This window comes from Manis pentadactyla, chromosome 4 (assembly GCF_030020395.1).
Source record: "Manis pentadactyla isolate mManPen7 chromosome 4, mManPen7.hap1, whole genome shotgun sequence".
NCBI classification, from domain to species: Eukaryota; Metazoa; Chordata; class Mammalia; order Pholidota; family Manidae; genus Manis; species Manis pentadactyla.
In genome coordinates, this window is record NC_080022.1 from 14,097,533 (window position 1) to 14,116,105 (window position 18,573).

Genomic DNA, 18,573 nt, shown 5'->3' on the forward strand with positions numbered 1-18,573 from the left:
ATATCTGGTTCTGTGCCTGACTTGCTGAGTGAACTTAGCAAATCCTTTTCCTCTGGGGGAAAGGATAATACAACAGTGGTCGCTACCACTTTCTTACAGTAAAGCACAAGCCAGGCTCTGTATTTCATGCACAGGACTCTCAGTGAATTCTTGAAGTAAGCCTGCAGTTGGGAACTATTGAAATTCCTATTTTACAGATGAGGAAACTGAGGCTTAGGAAGTGCATGATTTGAGTAAGGTGAGGAAGCTTTGTGCTAAAGCCTGGGTTTGATCCAGTGACTGACTCCCTGCCTTCCCTCTGCTGAATACGACCTCCCTAAAATAGCTTTAATTTTCTGGAGCATGTGCTATTTTCCAGGAACTTTGCCCAGCTCTTTGCATCCGTTTATCTCCTTGAGTCCTGGCTCCTTGCCATCATAATCTTGTCTTAAACGTCACCTCTTTGAGATATCTTCTGAGGCTTTGCCCATCACATCACCCACTTGGGCTTACTTAATTCCTTCATGACACTTTGATTATGAGAACCCAGTCATCTGCTTGCTTATATACTCTCTACCCCTGTTGCAGAACAGAAACATCTCAAGGGCTGGGACCTCATGGGTGTAGTTCATTTCTGTGTCCCTGATGCTTCTGTGCCTGTCTGGCACATAGTAGGCATGATAAATATTTGTTAAATTAATGAGTCTAGACAGCTTTTAAGAGTATGTTCCATTACCAGCTGCATTTTACAGAGAAGGAAACTGAGGCCCAGACATGAAACGACTACATAAGAGTTCCAGAGTTGGTGGGTGATGGAGCGAGGATTCAGACCCAAGCAGGAAAACTCTAGAACTTTCCAAGGTGAGTCCCAGTGGCTCCTCCCAGCTACAAATTTGAAAGTGTGGACATGCTTGGTCTTATCTCATAGAGGAGGGAGGGACTGTGGTTCTCCTGGCCCCAGCACCAACCTTCTGATTTAGTGGGCTGGGCTGGAAGGAAGGCTTTGCTTGTTTTCACTCTTTCTCCAGGAGAGTGCAGAGGTTTGGACCCCTGGCGAGGCCAGGCTGACTGGATTAGAGGAAACAGCTGGCCGGAGCTGGTGCCCTGCGGGAGGGAGCTCACATTCCCAGGACTCGGGGAGGGAGCACCTCCCCACAGCACAGTCACATTCCAGGTCGGTCATTTTCCTGAGCCCAGATGTTTGCTAATGAGCTGGGGAGAGAGCCTTTCAGCCCTCTACCCCAGCTCTGGGCCCCACATTACCGCGGCCCCTAGAGGCTGGCTGAGGGCCAGCAGGCTCTGGCTTCAGGCCTGTGCCCGGTGCCAGCCAGGCCTGTTGGGGCAATTGCTGCACTGTTGCCAACCAGGTGTATCTCTGAGCTTGGAGATTCTGACGTGACAGGTTCTGCCATTCCTGCCAGGGCCCCACCACCCAGGTCCCAGTGGTGGACCATTTCCACTGCAGCCTGATGGGAAGGGGCTCGGAGGCTGCCAAGGTGAGTAGTGGACAAAGGAGCACCGTCTTAGGAGTTGATGGGTCTGTGTTCAAGTTTGACCTTTGTGTCAGTCACTACTGTGCTCTTGGTCATGTAACCAAACTTTCTGAGGCCTCTTTTTCCTACTTGTAAAATGGGGATGATGTCGAGATTGTGGTAAGGATTTGAAATGATAAAGCAGGCGTCATGCTAAACATCATGCCTGGTACATAATGTAGCTGTTGATATTATTAAGTCACCTTCCAGACCCCCTGACCACATTGTAGCCCTCCTGTAATTTCCAGTCCTTACCAGACAGGTGTGACTCAATCCCAAACCCTACGTCCTCGATTAGGCAATTGGAATTGTTCTAGAACCTCCCTGTGTTTGAGAGGGTGCTGGCTGGACTGTCGAGGCTTCTACGGGCTCCCCATGTATTCTGACAAGCTCATTAGGCTACACAGCGTCCTGCAGTGTGGGAGTGGGCTCTCACAAAGTGTAGACTTCCACTCTCCACCCTACCCAGACTCCACATGAGAATGGTGGCAGTCAGTACAGGCAAAGTGGTAACTATTTCCTGAGTAGCTACTGTGTACACTGCAGTGTGGCTAGGCTTGGTGGAACGCTGTCATCCGACAGACAGTAGCTGGTGTCGCCTCTTACTGTGTGACTTTAGGCCAGTTACTTCACTTTTTTCTAGGCCTTGGTTCTTTCACTTACTTACAAAAAAAGGGTAATAGTACTGCTTATCTCTGATTGATTGTGCGGGTGGAATGTGCTTAGAATTGGACTAGCGCATCTTGTGGTGCTCAATATGTATGAGCTATACAATTGTCCTTAGAGTTACCCTTGTGGAAACACATCTACAGGGGAGAATAACTACTTTCATTCAGCCAAATGTCTTGTATACCTGGTCTGGCCCCTCCTTAAACATCGGGGATGGTGCAATACACAGATGACCCCTGCCCTCAAGGAGCCCACCGTCTAATGGAGGAAAGAGGTGTGCACAACTAGTGTAGAGGGAAATCAGCACTAACATGTGGTGCTCCAGGGTCACACGGGGGAGCGGAGGAAGTTTATGCAACCTGAGGGTCTTGGGAAGCCTTTTTAATCTGGTGTTTGAAGAATGCCTTTTCCAGAGATGAAAGGAGGGGAAGGGAACTACATAAGCAAGTACGAGGAGGCATGGAGATAATGTTGGGTTTGGAGAGGGCAACTAGGCCAGAGTCCACCATGGGGTTACCAGCAGGCCATTAAGAGCCCCTCAGGATGATCAGCAACCTGTGACATCAGTCGAGCAGGCCTTCCTTCGTCTGGGACTTACAGCTGGGCTGGGGTAAGAAACGTGGACCTACCTGCACAGCTGATAGAAAAATCTCCCAAGTCCCACCACTACTTTCCAGGAGCAATACTGTTTCCTCACTCCACTGAGCACAGAACACAGGGCACGACCGCAATCCACCCAAGTGCCCCAAGTGCGGACTGATCAGTTGGGTCTCCCCCGAGGTGAGTCTGGGCCTTGGGCAGGGGCTCTGCTCTTCCCAGGAGCCTGAGAAGTGCGTCCACTTCCAGCGCTCTGTTCTGTGGAGGCCTTCCTGGGCCTCTCAGACTGTTCTCTGGATGCTTGGGCCAAGTGCCTGCGCTGAGGGAAGGCAGGCGGAGGGCGAGTGCCACTAGCGCCCCAGGATAACCCACTCGTCCCTTGGACGCACACGCATGCCCGAGAGTGGACAGGGTGGGCGCATCGCAGGGCTGCGGAGTGAGGGCAGGCTCCTGCTGCCGGGCCTCGGCGGGCTGAAGCGCCACACTCGCGGAGCAAGATTGCAGTGCCTGGTTCCCACAAAAAGGAACCCTCCGTCGTGGTCACTCCGAGGCCTGGCACGGCCTGACGGCCCAGTCTCCGGGAAAGTCAGGCGCAGAGAAGTGGGAGCATGGAGAAAGCCGGCGGGGGGCTTCAGACGGCCAGGGCGGCCCCGGCAGCTCCGCCGCGCCGTCGGACCCCGCCGAAGGCCGGCCGCAGGCTCGCGGTTGGGCGGGGGAACCGGGCTGGGCCCCGGGCGGCCGAGGCGCCCCCTCCTGCGAGCCCGGAGGGAGCGGCCGAGCGCGCCCGCCCGCTCTTTCTCTCTCGCGTCCCTCCCTCCGCTGCCCCCGCCCTCGCTCCCTATTTGGTGCGGAGACACCCCTGACGTCGGAGCCGCTCGGCACCCGCTCCCCCGCACCGCGCGCCCGCCCGGGGCAGCAGACGGCGCACAGCGCAGCCCAGTCGGCCGCCTCCCCGAGCCTCCGGGGGCGCCGGGCCCGCCACCCCGCGGCCCGCAGACAGATCCGCAGGAACTGGCGGGCGCGCCGCTCTCTCCGCCGCCGCCGCGCGCGGTAAGTCCCGCCCGGGCCGGCACGCGGGCGCCGTCTTCCAGAGGCTTCGGCCGCAGGGGCAGCGCCGCGCTCCCGGCCCGTCCAGCGTCCCAGGGCACCGCGCAGAGGCGCCGCCGCCAAGCCCGGGAGCCCCCGGACGCCGGGGCTGGGGCCGTGGGCGCGCCGCCGGGCGGCCGAGGCAGCGCTGCGCCCTGAGCCCGTCCCCAGGCTCGCCTAGGGTTTCCATTTCTTGGTAGGAGTTTCCGCGGCCAAGAGAGAAAAGGAGGGAGATGCGTGGCCGAGCAAGAGCCCGGCGGGTCCCGGGCGGGTCGAGCCGCGCCCGGAGCTCGGCCGCGGGGCTCCCGCGTCTCCCCGCCTCTGCCCGGGCCTCGCCGCGCTGCGTGCTAGCCCCTCCGCCCTGTGGGTTTCTGCCTCCTTTTTGTCTCCCTTTCCGTTTCTGTCCCCCCATCTGTCCGCCCGTCCCTCCCTGGGTCTGCCCCTTTCTGTTTCTCCCCTTCTGTTCCGTTTCCCTGGGGTTGTGCCTCCGCCTGTATGCGTTCTGTCTCTCCTGTCTGCCCCTCTGGGGGGGTCTCTCCCCCCTGTGTCTCTGCATCTCCCTGATACCCCACCCGCAAATCCAGAGAATCCCGCAGTGTTGGAGGCACGGGCCCCCAGTGGAGTTCATGAACAGTTTCCGAGACTGGGTAGAAGAGGCGAAAACCTCCCCCTACCTTCCGCCTGCCCCCGGGGCATGGCCTGGGTCATCCCCCTGGAATTGAGTCAGGGCAGGGGGAGCCAGCCTTTCCGGGGGCTCAGTTTTCTTAAGAATTCCACCCCCGCGAGGCGGCCTGGACAACAGGGCCCTGCTGCCGGCCACCTGCCCGCCCTGCTCCTTGGGCGGGGCGATTCTGATCTTTTACAAGCGGCTGTAAAGGGGGCAGCTGCCTGCCTTGGCGTGGCCAGGGGGTTGGCGGGCATCAGGGGAATAGGGCGTATTTTCAGGCTTTTTGAGGCCCTTGCCCAGCTGGAGGACAACAGCCTGTAACTACGGGAACCCCGGGAAAACAGAGGTCAGAGCTGGAGGCCAAAGACTGGGGCTGGCAGGGGATGGGGGTGGGGAAGCAATTTGTCAGCAAGGAGCCCCTCACTCTTTGTTACTGTGGTAGCCACCAGCCTCCTGAAACTCCCCCAGACACTGGGACTGCTTGGGTGTGGTTTGTCTTTAGTTGGGGCTGAAGAAAAGGCGAGTCTGGAACATTTCCTTGGTGACCCTCACCCCGCTCTCCCCACCCCTGCAAGCTAGCCCTCTTTCTCCTGGGCTTGTGTGTTGGAGGGGTGGATGGTGGGGAGTAGGTGCTCTACATTAGCCAGGGTCATATCCTCATTCTTTTAAAGCGAAGTTTCAGGCTGAGTTTAGCTCCTTCCCTCCACCCCCAGCCCCAGGGGTCAGAGGCTGCGGGATCGGGCAGGGATGCTGGTGGGGTCTGAAGTGGGACTTCTGCTGAGCAGATGTGTAGGCCAGCCCTGCAGCGGCTCATTAGCATAGGTTTGTTTTGGAGACAGTTTCTGGTCTGTGGGCAGGAGGGTCTGTGGGGAGGAGGGCCGTGGCCTGGGTTGGGGTCTGTAGCTGGGAAGATGGAGCTGCCTGGTGAAGGCGGGTAGGCCTTTTGGGCATGGGCTTAGCCCTGTGCGCCTGCCAGTGGACAGTAGGTTCATGCTCTGCCAGTGCTGATGGAAGGAAGGAAGCCACCCTGCGGTGAGACTGGGGTCATGGAATCACAGTGGCCTGAAGCAACATGCTGGAACTGGATTCCCCTTGAGGAAATCTGCTAAAATGCATGTTCCCAGGCCATGGTACACATTTTACAAGGGACAAATGTGAGACTTAGGGAGATGAAGCAAATGTCAGTGACTCGGTCTGTAATCATTAGACTATCCTGCCTCGGACACATGATGAATCAGCGAGCTGCGGCCCAAACTTGCCCCCAGACCTCAGAGCAGCCCATGAAAGCCCCCTGAGCTGAGCAGGCTGGAGGTCTGACTGCTTTGCCCCCTCCTGGAGCGGCTTTTTCAGTTGCACCCTTCAGGGAAGTCCCTATGGGGATCGCCCAACCCGCACTGATCCCCACCCTTAGGGCAGCTGCCACGGCACCACACCCTCTGTACCCAGTGCACGAACTGCCTGGCAGCCAGGCCCAGCCTGATCTGTCGATGCTGGGTTCTGGAGTTGGTTGGTCTCAGTCAGCGGCCCAGGGGTTGGAGTCTGTGTGAGGTCTTCCTCAGCTCCTGCCGTGCAAGCTAGTGTTTTGGGGAGCACTCGACAGGTTATAAAACCCTTTCCCAGCTATCACCTCATTTGCTTGAGTTTCCCCTAAATCAGTTTCTTTGGGGCAGATGCAGCCCCTGATTTAGATATTCTGAGGACCCACCCAGGGCCTGGTGGGAGGGGTTGGGAGAGGGGAGAGGGGAGGAGTGCGGGAGGCAGAAGGACCTGGAGTGGCCTGGTGATTCCAAGCTAACACTCATGGTGACATCTGCTGAGGACTTTTCGGTTGGTGACAGATGCCATCTCCAGAGCTTTGCATGCACTCCTGGGTTAATTCCCACAGCTCCCCCACGAGGTGGTGTTGCTATTGACCCCACTTTGCAGATGAGGAAATTCAGGCACGGAAAGGTTAATGTGGCTGAGGTAGGATTTGAACCTGGGTCTGTCTCGGTCAGTCGTGGAGAAGGGAGACGACCCAGACCCTGCCCTTACGGGCAGGTGTTGGGGGATGTTAGGAAGTGGGAGCATCTAGTCTGATACATTTGGAAACAACACACCACAAATCCACATGCTTACTGTGTGAATCACGGTCACCCACTGCTGAGTCCCCGGGTAGAAGCGACCATCCGAGGTGGCTGGGGCTGCGAGTGGGAAAGGTCCCTGGAGGAGATCAGGAAAGCATGATTGAAGTCGGGAAGAGCTTGCCCTGTCTACCAAGAATTTGCTGGACCCGACCCCTCCTCCCACAACCGGCTGGTCTTGGGGCATGGTCGCGCGCGCGCGCGACGGGTGAGAGGACCATTTTACCATGGAAACCCTGGTGTACCTGGCCTTAAGTGACCCTGAATATTCAGATTTACCCAAAAGAGGAAACACTTGTTATACAAAATTGACTATTTGCTCTACAAAGGGTTTCCCAGTGGGTGGGGGCGGGCCAGAGGTCTTCCTTGGCCCCTCCAGTGAATTAAAGACTTGACTGCAGGTGCTAGAATCCAGGCCGTGCGGTGGGTGGTCCCTGTGAGCCGTGCTGTAATGGGGGCCCCTTCCCTGGGGAGTTGGGGTCTGTGGCTCTTGACCTGGCTGGGCCTCAGAATCCTGGGAGAGCAGGTACAGATATCTGACCTGTGAGCTCACGCTATACAGGGCTGGGCCTGGGCACCTTGAATTTCTGGCAAGAGCCTCAGGGAAGGTGCTCAGTGCTGGAAGGTGTGGAAATGGATGGAGGATCCCCAAAGGCTTGACCCTGGAGCCTGCAAGAAGCTGTCCCAAGCCCCTGCCCTTCCCAAGGGATCGTCCAGCCAAGGCTCCTGTGTTTCCTCCCCCACTTCCTGGCCGAGCTACGGGGGTCACTTCCTGGATCTGTACCTGTTTCTATGATGCTTGAGTGGGTCAGCAGGGGTCCTCTGCTGCCCCCGGGGACCTTCCTGTCTGGGCTGTTGGCAGCCTCAAGACGTGTCAGGTGTTTGCACCAGACCCCTGAGGATCTGGGGAGCTTGGATTTGGGAGCGGGATGTTGGTGGTAAGAAGGCACCTGCCCTGGGCTGAGAAGGCCTCGCTGAAGCCCACCATCACCCTGAGGAAGGGTGGTATCTACCTCCTGAGGCTGCAAGGAGCCAGGGCTGGGCCACGGCCACATCCTCGTCTGCAGGGCGGTCAGGGGTGGATTTGGACTGCCCTGTGGGGCTCCCAGGCTTCCAGCCCCAGGCAGTGGCGGGTCTCCTTGGTGCTCATGGGATAAGAGGACAGAGGGAGGAAGCCCCAGGCCATTCCCTGGGTTTCCCAGTCAGCTCTTCCTCTTCCGTGCTTCTTCCTCTCCGAACCTTTTCTCTTGTAAAGGTAGCCGGTGGTTACCCTGCTACTTTCCGTGTTCACATCTCCATGTTAGTAAACACCTGTTGTATAACCACTCTGTGCCTCCATTTCCTCATTTATAAAATGAGGGAAGTATTCGTATCTGTCTCACAGGGTTGTTCTGAGGACTGAACAAAGGAATTATGTAAAAGTGCTTAGAACAGTGCCTAGTCCACAGGCAGAACCAGCTGTCCACCTTTGGTGAGGCTGGAGAGGGTGCCAGGTGACACCATCAGTCCCTCTCTGCCTTTGCTCCCGCAGTTCCCTCAACCAGGAGTGCCCTCCTGTCCCCTCCATTGGTAACTAGTTGTACTCCTGAGCTAAATCCAGAATGAAGCTCTCTGCCCCCCGCCCAACACTCCAGCCGCCTCTAACTACCCTTGCTCCAGAGAACTGCTTCCTCTTAACCCACCTCCCGAGATCTTCCCTTCCAGGCTCTGAGCCCTGGAGCAGGGGGTAGGGCCAGGGGCCCCACCTCTCCTGCCTCGGTCTTAGCCTTGTCTCCGCCCTCCTAGACGGTCCTCAGGAAACTAGGGAGGTTTGACCAGGAAGCTGCATGACCCCGGGAAGGGCATTGCTTGGCCTGGCTTGCTGGGGAGCCTTTGAGACAACTCTTTGCAAGGCAAGGGGGACTGGCCTGGGGGACCCCATCCTGAGTTCTGGGAGAATTCCCCTGGCATTCTGTAAGTCCCATGACTGACCTTCAGAGCCAGGAAGAAGGGACGAGACTGGGTAAGGCTCTCAAGTCTTAGGAAGGAATGCCTGACTGCTGTATATAAAAAACATTAGCTGAGTTGCTAGTTGAAAAACAGAAATGCATAAACCAAGAAAAAACAAAATCTGCTAGCAAAAAGCCCACCCCCGTGCAAAGGCGGGGGCCATCAGCAGGAGTTCTTGGGAGTTGGGTGTGTGGGTGAGACTGGGGTGTGGGGTGTGTCCTGGTAGTGACCATCTGTGGGAAGAACTCAGGGGCATCCCCCAGCTCCGGCGCCCCACTTTGGCTCTGGTGCCTGCTCAGCCTCTCCTGATCCCCTGGGGAAGGGGGCTGGCCTGATCTGGGTGCCTGCTGGGTGCTTTCATTGCCTCCTCCCAGCCGTTCTCCAAGGAAAGTGCTGTGCGCCCTGTCTTAGTGGTGAGGTAGGTAGGTGCAGAAGGGTGAATTTTGTTTCCAGAAGTCACACAGCAATTAGGTGAGAGGGCAGGGGCTCCAGGGGCCGTGTTCTGGTGGGAGTCCGGCGGTCTTCTGGAGCTCTGGGTTGCTGGCCTGGAGAGTGGAGTGTGGCCCCAGCCCCCATCTTGAGGCCTTTCCAGGGCTTGGTGGGTAGGGTTATAGTGACCCCTGTGGGCCCAGCTGACGCTGGGTTAACTCGGCTCTGTGCAAGAGAGGCGAGAAGGTGAGGAGGTGGTCTGCCTCGCTTGATCTCACTTTTCCTCAGTTTATGCCACAACCAGCCCTACTAACCAAACCCCATCCTCCAGGCCAGCGATTCCCTGAAAGCTCACTGTCACACACGTCCCAAGATCTTGTTACTGACCTCAGCACCAGTCTCAGCTCCCCTTGAACCTGGTCCTGGCCCACAGCCTCAGTTCCAGCACCTCTGGTTCCAGCTCCAGAGCGGACTCAGCCTCAGCCCCAGGCTCCTTCAGATAGAGCCCCAGGCTCCTTCCAGTCCTAAGGAAGCCAGACTGCGCTCGCTGCTCCAGTCGCCTCCCTGGCCCCACCTGACCTGATCTTCCCGAGGAGTCGTGCTGGGTCAGGTACTGAACAGAAGTCCCTGGGCCTCTCTGAGGTGCCTAGGGGCCAGTCCAGCCTGGGGAGGCCCAGGGAGCTCCGGCCTTGGGCAGGCCTCTGTGGCCTCTTCTGCTGTGCTGTGTTCAGACCCTGGCCCAGAGGCTAATTCCTAGGGATGGAGGAGGACCAGGTAGGGTGAGGAGGCCTTCTGAATGCTAAGCTTAAATTAGTTAAGTTGCCAGTTAGGACCAAGTCCATTCTGTTGTATGAGGCCGTGGTTGTACTGAAAACATGGGCTTTGCTGTTGACCTTGTGAGATGGGTAACTTGTGGGTGAGAGCCTGGGTTATGACACAACTCATTTGGAATGGGGCAGCCTGTCCGGATGCACCTACTCCTGCCCTCCCCACTCCAGCCCTCCCCCACTGGGCTGGGAGCAGGGGTCACCCAGGCATTGGGATCTGGTGTGATGGGACTTGTCTCTGCTTCCGGAGACCTCCTACAGGGAGAAGGGGCAGGAGGTGAGCGGAATTTGCCAGATGGAGAGAGCGGAGCGCTGTGGAAGTGGTCACAGCCCTGCATGCTGGCCCGGCCCTCCCCACAAGCCCAGCTGAGCCAGCCCACTGCAGGACTAGGCAAGCACCCCCCGCCGCCCCCAACACCTCCTTTCACGTCCCTGTACTTGGTATGGTTTGGAAACCAGTGGTCCAAGGCACCTCCCTCATTTAACAGGGGGGGAAACTGAGGCCTGAGCACCCAGGGTCACACAACAGGTGTGGACTCATGACTCCCAGTCCAGTGTCCTTTCCCCAGGGTCCTGTCCCCAGAGGAGCCCCTTGCAGGCATTGTTCTCATTTTCAATCTCTCCAGAATCTCCCTCCTCTACACTTCTAAGGTGGAAGAGTGGGCGAAACCTACCGAAGATGAAGTTGGGGAACATTGAGAGAGTCCCCTCTGAGCAGAACCCTTCAGACACACACGCTGCCCCGCAGCGCCATCTTCTGGCCTATTCGGGTATTGTCTTGGTGTCTTGCTCCATCCAACTTACATGGGTCAGGCGCTTGGCCTGATGTCCCTGCCTGACTCAGGGGTGAGGATGGAGGTGGGAATAATGACGTGTGTAGACTCGTAGCTCTAGGCTCTGGTGGGGCATCCAAAACAAGAAAGAGAGTCTAGTTCGGAAGTTTTTCACCTGAGGTCCAGCTGGCCAAGGTGGCACAAGAATTCATAGACACGAGGATGGAGGTTAGCTTTTCTGGTGTCAGAAGGCTGACAGCTGTGACAGCATGTCCAGGAGATGTGCTGGATGGCCAGGCCCTTGAAGGCAAGCAGTGTGTGGGTGACTTTGTGTTTTCCTAGAGAACCTGCACCATCAAAGTGAGGAGGGAGCTAATGATTGTTCAACTCAACTCGATCTGGGAAACTTTGTGTCTTATTTCTACTTGCAGCCATGCACATTACCATTGGTGTTGCACATTACCATCAGTATTACCATCCCCATTTTTGAGATGAAGAAACTGAGGCACAGAAATAAAAAGTAACGTGCTCCAAGCTACATAGCAAATTGTAAGAATAATGCATGGACTGTGTATTAGCTGCCAGCCTCGCTGCTGAAGCCTTTTCATGGGCTAACCTCATTTAATCTGTGTGATAACCAACTAATGCACATGCCATTAGCATCCCCATTTTTGAGGTTCCCGAGGAGAGAGAATTTGCCCAGGATTTTGCATGGTGAGGAGGTGCTATGGCTAGGATTTGCACCCAGGCAGTCAGGTGGCAGAGCCCAAGCTTGTAACGTGGTCCCCATCTGCCCAGCTTCCTGGACCCCACTGGCCTCACCCATAGTCTGTGCTCAGTTCTAGACTCTAAAGGCCACGGGCACGATGCTTCGGGTCCTGGTTGGGGCTGTCCTCCCCACCGTGCTGCTGGCTGCCCCACCACCCATCAGCAAGCTGGCACTGTTCCCGGACAAGAGCGCCTGGTGTGAGGCCAAGAACATCACCCAGATCGTGGGCCACAGCGGCTGTGAAGCCAAGTCCATCCAGAACAGGTGGGATCCAGCGGGTGGGTGGAAGGGGTGAGGACAGAGGCCCAGGAGGGAGGAAGAGGACAGCTTCCCATCCCTGCCTCCACCACAGTGACGTGGGCACGGTGGCCTTTCCTCCCACAGGGCGTGCCTGGGACAGTGCTTCAGCTACAGCGTTCCCAACACTTTCCCGCAGTCTACAGAGTCCCTGGTGCACTGTGACTCCTGCATGCCAGCACAGTCCATGTGGGAGATTGTGAGTACTGCCGCCACCCTGCCTGGCCACTGGCCTTGGCAACAAGTGCTCATTAGAAAGGCCCCACTATGTGCACACACACAGTGTGCTGGGGATACACACATGGTCCTTGCCATGTGATGGCTCACAACTCTGACACTAATGTGTACAGGACAAGAGAATCTTTCTGAAGCTCTATTCTGATGTCACGCATATGCTAAAATCCTTTCAGTGGCTTCCCATTGTTAAGAGACCAACATCTCTGCAGTGCTCCGCAAGGCCTGGCATGGTCTGGCTTACCAGTCTTCTTAGCTTTATCTTGCTTCTTCACCTTCTTCTCTGGCTTGACACCTGATGCCAACTCGCCTCCTTCCAGTCTGTCATACCTGCTCTGCTCACTGCCACCACTGGGCCTTTGCACATGCTCTTACCCTGGTCAGAACACTTTTCTCTTCCTCTTCACCTGGTTGACTTCTATTCATTCTGCTCTTGGCTCAAGCATCATTTTCTTGGGACCCTTTTCCCAGTGCCCTGAGCACTTTGTGCCTCTGCTTTGAGCATCTGTCACATCCAGTTTTCCATTCTGCATTTGGGTGATTTTGACAAGACTCTTTTCCCCACTAGACTCTGAATTCCTTGAGGGACCATGCCTGCCCTGTGTCCCCAGAGCTGGCACAGAGTAGGTGCTCTGTGGACAGAAGGAAGGGAAGCAGGCAGGGAAAGAGGGAAGAAGGAAGGAGCAATTAGAAGTGTAGAGAGGAAGAGCAGGTGAAGCTCAGCTGGGCCAGGGTTTAGGTGGGGCTATTTGAGGAACTGCTGTCAGATTCAGAGGTTGGGTAGGAGTTAACGGGCAGGTTTGGGAGAGGTGGTGGGGGTTGGGGTGGGCAAGGACCCTCAGGCAGAGGGAACGTGTGTCCAAAGTCTCAGACAGATCAGGCAACACAGAGTTGGCTGGTGGTGCAAGGTCAGGGGCGGAGAGGTCAGCCAGTGACAGCCTTAAGGTCCTGGGTGGCCTTAGGACTCAGGATTTTTCTCCTAGTGCAGTGGGGGAGCACTGAGGGGAATTTTAAGCAATGACAAGCCACATTGGATTTTTTCTTGGGGTGCTCTCTGGCTGCTGTGAGGAATGGATAGGGAGGTGGCCGGACAGATGTGAGGAGATAAGTCAGGTGGCTCCTGCAGGGGCTTGGGACTAACAGAACTAACTGTGGTGTCACAGGTGGGTTCAGAGACTGTGGGGTCTGGGATTCTGGGTCCCACGAGGAGTATTAGCTTTGGAGCCTCCCTGCTGGCCCCAGGCCTTTAGAAACATCTTTCCCCTTCTCTCCTGCCCTCCCCAGGTGACCTTGGAGTGCCCCGGCCATGAGGAGGTGCCCAGGGTAGACAAGCTCGTGGAGAAGATCCTGCACTGCAGTTGCCAGGCGTGCGGCAAGGAGCCTAGTCACGAGGGGCTAAGCGTGTACGTGCAGGGCGAGGACGTGCCCGGCTCCCAGCCCGGCACCCATGCCCACCCCCACCCCCACCCCCACCCTCACCCTCACCCTGGCGGGCAGACCCCTGAGCCTGAGGATCCCCCTGGGGCCCCACACGTGGAGGAAGAGGGGGCTGAGGACTGAGGCCCCAACTCTTCCTCCCCTCTCGTCCCCTGTGGAATGTGGGGTCTTAACCCTCCAGGGGAAGGGTCAGGGGAGAGGCTAAAACCCCTCTTTGGCACTGGATGGACTTGGATTCAGACCTGGACTTGGAATGTTTCCCAGTTGCCATGGAGATCTGAAGGGAGGGGTTGGAGCCAAGCTGCACAATTTAATATATTCAAGAGTGTGGGGAGGATGCAGAGGTCTTCAGGGTTCTTTTTCGGAGAGTGGGGATTCTCTGCCTTCCTGCCTCCTAGAGATGTGCCTTGGGAAGGGGGGGAAGTTGGCTAAGCTGCTGAGGTGGGGGTGCAGCCATCCAAGATGGCGGGAGCCAGGGTAATGCCCACGCAGCCCCCGGTGGGCAGGGCCCCCAGGTGCAGGTGGTGGAGCTGAGGAGGACACCTTGCCAGCAGCAGGCGTGAGGGAGGGGCTGGGTCCGGCCAAGGCAGAACACTGCAGAAGCCGGGAGCTGAGGTGCTCAGGCTTCCCCAGAGGCCTCCATGCCCAGCTCAGCCTCTTCTGGGTGGCACTGAAGTGGCCCTCCCACAATGGCATGGTTGGGAGTCAGGTCTGGGCAGGCCCCTGCTGACTCATGGTCCTGGAGCCAGGAGCCAGGATCTCTGGGCCTCTGCAGCTTCCTCGGCTTTCTGAGGGGGAGCAAGGCGAGGGAGGAGCCGTCCGGGTCCTGGGGAGGGGAGACCCTCCAGACCACCACCAAAGAGGAGCATTGCTCCCCCTCTTCAGGATCTTAGTGCCTCCAGCTGCACCCCTCCACCCCAAGTTCTAGGTCCCTTAGAAAGCCGATGGAGCTAGCCTCACCCTCCTGGGGAGCTCTTTGTAAATGTCTGGTGGTGGGGAGGTTCGCAGACCGAGTTTCTAAGGAGGGACCTGAGTGGGATGGACTCCCGCTGAGCTTTGAGAAAGTAGGAAGAGGAGGGGCGGGGGGGTATTTGGGGGCTGTCTTCGTGTTGGGTGGAGGTGGTCCCTAGCTGCCCAGTTCCACCCACCACCTCCCTCCCAGCTGCACTTTAACTGTAGAGGGGATGTGGGGGCCCAGGGCAGGGCAGGTGGGCAGTGTACAACACCCCTCAGTACCTAGAGCTGCCTGTGTGTGCTCCTCTGTGCCCAGGGCAGCTGCCAGCCCACCCGCCCCTGCCTGGGGGTGCCCAGCCGTCAGGGCTGTTCTGACAAGAGCTTCTGGAGCTTGTAACCAGTAGATTTTTTCCCTGATGGACCCTGAGTTTTCTCATGAATAAATTCATTGAATGCCTGTGTTCTCTTGCTCACTGGGTGGCTCTGCTGACCCAGGGTTCCCCAGGGGCCCAGCAGCCAGGCCTAGAGGGAGGGTCCTGATGCGCCATGAGCCCTGAGCATACCCTCTGCCAGCCCAGCCCTCCGCCTCTTCCTGCCTCCTGGTGACCCTCTCACATTCCTGCCATGTGCACCCCTGGCTCCCACCTCTTTTCTTGGGTGCCCATTTGGTCTTGAATAGACCTCTGTGGGCCTCCAGTCTGGGTTTACCTGATTTTGACCCTTGATCCCTTGGGCTTGCCTTTTGCCATCTCTTCACCCTCACCTTGACCCAGCTTGGCCTGGCCCAGGGGAAGGGGGAGGGGACAAAACCAGTGGTTACCAAGTCATATAAGAAGTGGGGTGTTGTGCTAGGGACTTTACATAAATTAACTCACTTAATCCTCACCACTCCCCTGTGATGAAGATATTCCCCCTTGCCCCTCCTTTTTTTTTTTTCTTTTTTACAGATGTGGCATCAGAAGTGCAGAGGAATTAAGTCATTTGCCCAGGGTCATGCAGTTAGGTTTATCACACGACTCCAATCCGGGCATTCTGGCCTGATCACTCTGCTTTCAGTGGAACCTCAGGGGTTTCCATTTGTTGACCATGTGCTGTGTGCCAGGCCAGGTGCTTGCCAATCTCACAGTGACCCTGTGGGTTTGGTATTACTTCCAAGCAATTGAGCCTGGGTCTCCCCAAATTGTCACTTGAGACACGGCAGGGCTGATGGTATGGGTGAGGGCTATGGACCTTTCTTACACACATTCTTCCTTCCACCACATACCAGGCAATTTACATATATTCTTACTTTTTTCAGTTTTATTGACATATAATTGACATATAGCACTGTATAAAGTGTGTAGCATAATGACTTAATATATTGGGAAATGATTGCCCTAAGTTTAGTTTAACACCTGTCACCTCATAGTTACCAAAGGAATGTGGTTTTTTTTTGGTGGGGAGGTGTTCTTCAGAATTTTAAGATTTACCCTCTTAGCATCTTTAAACTATTGAATTAATTTATTTTTAATATTTCAATTAACATTTTTATAGAGGTATATACAATAAAATGCACACATCTTACTGTACAGTTTGAATTTTCACACGTGTATTCACTCATGTAACCGTCACTCACATATAATATTTCTAATCCACGGAAAAGCCTCATCTTACAAACTAGTTCCTTTAGGCTCTGGGAGATTTGCTCAGGCTGGGAGGCAGGGGAGCCCAGAGTGTAACCTCGCGCCCTCTAGTGACAACGGCTGTGAACTACACGATTTCCTCCGTGTACGCAAGCCCTTCTCATGGCTGCTCAGCACTGTTGGGTATTTCCCAGCTCCAGAAGGGCCCTTCTTGCAGTTGTGTGGACATAGCCATCCATGTTCCTTGAATTGGGCTGGAGAGAAATATACCTCATTCATGCAAACCTCAGTGCCCCCTCTGTGGTAGGGACAAGCTCCGGCCGTACTAACAGTCATTATGTACAGATGGAGGTGACTGAGGGCTCAGAGAAAGTGCTGCAGGGCTTCTGGTGCACCTCAGAGACCAGGTGCAAAGCAAGGACTTCCTGGGCCTTGTCCTTGGCTCTGGGCCTCTGAGGCTCGAGCATGGCCTTGGTGGAGGAGTCTTGGTCAGGAGCTGCCTCCATCCTGTGTAGGGAGCAAGGCAGGGTGTACATTGATAAAGAAGCATGAAGTAAGAGGCCAGTTGGAAAGAAAACAGGAAGGCTGTTGGTGCTAGTGGCAGGCCTGGACTGCTAGCCAAAGTTTGGACTTCATTTTCTCTGCAGTTAGAGCCTCAGAGTTGGGTTTCAGCGAGACTAAAGGAGGAGAGGGAGACGGAGGACCAGCAGGTGACTACAAGCAGGGTCTAGGCAGGAGATGATGGAGGCCAGACTCTGGCTGGGCCAGAGGGGAGGCGGGGCCACCTGGAGAAAGGTGCTGCTGATTGGATGTGAGAAGAGCCAGTTTTGAGAAATGACTGAACCGGAAGCTTCCCTAGTGTGTTAGCTTACCAATTAGAGATGTGGAGTAGTGACTTCAATTTTTCTCTGCCAACCTCAAACTGAACTACCAAGAAATCTCAGGCAAAAAATATCCAGCCCTGCTCAGCTACCCGCTCCACCAGCAATGGTAGAGGGACTTAAAATCTTTGCAAGAGATTAACACTGACACTCAGCACTGTCAGCACAGGCTCCTCTCTGGATGGACGCATAATTTGTACCGGCTTCCCTACCTTGTTTGCCTACATGGAGCAAACAACTCCCAGCTGGTTTTCTTCCCCTGCTCTAAGTCCTGGGAAAATACAGTCTGCCTGGGTTCATATCCTGGCATATGGGCAAGTTGAGCAAATCACTGAAGATCTCTGAGATTCAGTTTTCCCATCTGTAAAACAGGGACAAATGATCACACCTAGCTCACTCCTGGGGTCATGGTGAGCTTCACATAGATCAGCATACAAATAGAGCTTAGAACAGTGCCTGGCACATATAAAACCTTGATAAATGCCTGCCATTATTATAGTTAGTGGGAATGAATGATTGGCCCACAACTGCTGGTGGTTGGCCTGATAGTTTTGTTCATTCATTCATTGAACAGATGGTTATTGAGAGCCTCATATGTAATGAAGATAGAGCAGTGAACAAAACAGACGAATCCTTCACCTCACGTAGTCTATCCAGCTGGTCACTGCCTTCGGTGAGAACAGTTTGGGGCAGGCGTCACAGCCTCCCGAGGCCTCAGTTTCTCAAACTCTGTAATGAAGAGCTCTCCTGGTCCTCTTTGTACTGCCAAGCACTGGGGTCTGGGGCAGAGGACTTCTGAAGTCAGCTGTTCTAGGGTGGCACCAGCCAACTCCAGGGACAGTGGTTAGAAGTTATCAAGCAAAGGCTGAGCATCCTTGGAGGTCTCTCTCTACCCTGAAATGCTTAGGAAGGCTAGGACTTTATTACTCCACGAAGGACACAGTAAATCTTGGGGCATGCACATGGAACACCTGAAAAGTTCTTCCATTCAAAATAATAACAGTGGCCACACGGTGGCACCACCACCCAGGCCCAATCTTGAACAAAAATTTAAAAAAATTATTCCAAAGTACAGATCGTTAACATAGCAAACTTGTGTGAATCAATACCCAGAATGAGCAAATATTAACATTTTTGTCATGTTTTCTATTTTTTAAGTAAAGGACATCAAACAAAAAAGTTAAAGATGAGGGACTAAGATGTTATCCTACCATATGCTACTAATTTTTACAAAGCTAAAATTTACCAAGCATCTCCTCTGTGTGACATGGTTTGAACACTCATGCTGTTCACATCTCCACTACCCCAATTTCATAGTAGCAGGGAGTTTAAGAGACTTTGCCAAGTTTACAGAGCAAGGAGTAGGTCACTGCGCTCCAAAGTCTACACAGCACCCCTCTGGTTTGCTGTGGGTTACAGCAGATCTGAACGCACTCCCATTATACAGATGGGAATGCTGAGGCCAACAGCTAGCATTAACACAGCACCGAAAAATTTACAGATCACACAAGATCACATCACCCTGTGGGATGGGTGTAGCCATTGTAGAGGAGAAACGGTGACCCAAGTGGATAGAGCTGCTGGCCCTCAGTCCACAGAGCTGGTAAGCAGCAGAACTGGGATCCCAAGTCTGGTCTTTATGACTCGCAGCCCAGTGCTTCGCATCCTGTTCCTTGGGGTGCAACAAAAATGATCAAGGTGGTGCAAG

At 55.3% G+C, this 18,573-nt stretch overlaps 1 protein-coding gene across 3 annotated transcripts; it reads left to right on the forward strand.

Moving 5' to 3' along the window:
* The first annotated feature begins 1,017 nt into the window (after positions 1-1,017).
* Positions 1,018-14,819, forward strand: NBL1 (NBL1, DAN family BMP antagonist). Of its 3 annotated transcripts, none has more exons than XM_057499796.1 (4): positions 1,018-1,153; positions 11,511-11,704; positions 11,825-11,936; positions 13,256-14,819. In XM_057499796.1, exons 2-4 carry the CDS (start codon positions 11,538-11,540, stop codon positions 13,529-13,531), a joined length of 555 nt encoding a protein of 184 aa, XP_057355779.1. In that variant the 5' UTR covers positions 1,018-1,153; positions 11,511-11,537; the 3' UTR covers positions 13,532-14,819. The 3 variants fall into 3 exon arrangements, with proteins under 3 accessions (XP_057355779.1, XP_036770386.1, XP_057355780.1); XM_036914491.2 differs by lacking the exon at positions 1,018-1,153 and adding an exon at positions 3,688-3,827; XM_057499797.1 differs by lacking the exon at positions 1,018-1,153 and adding an exon at positions 10,550-10,668.
* Positions 14,820-18,573: the final 3,754 nt, after the last annotated feature.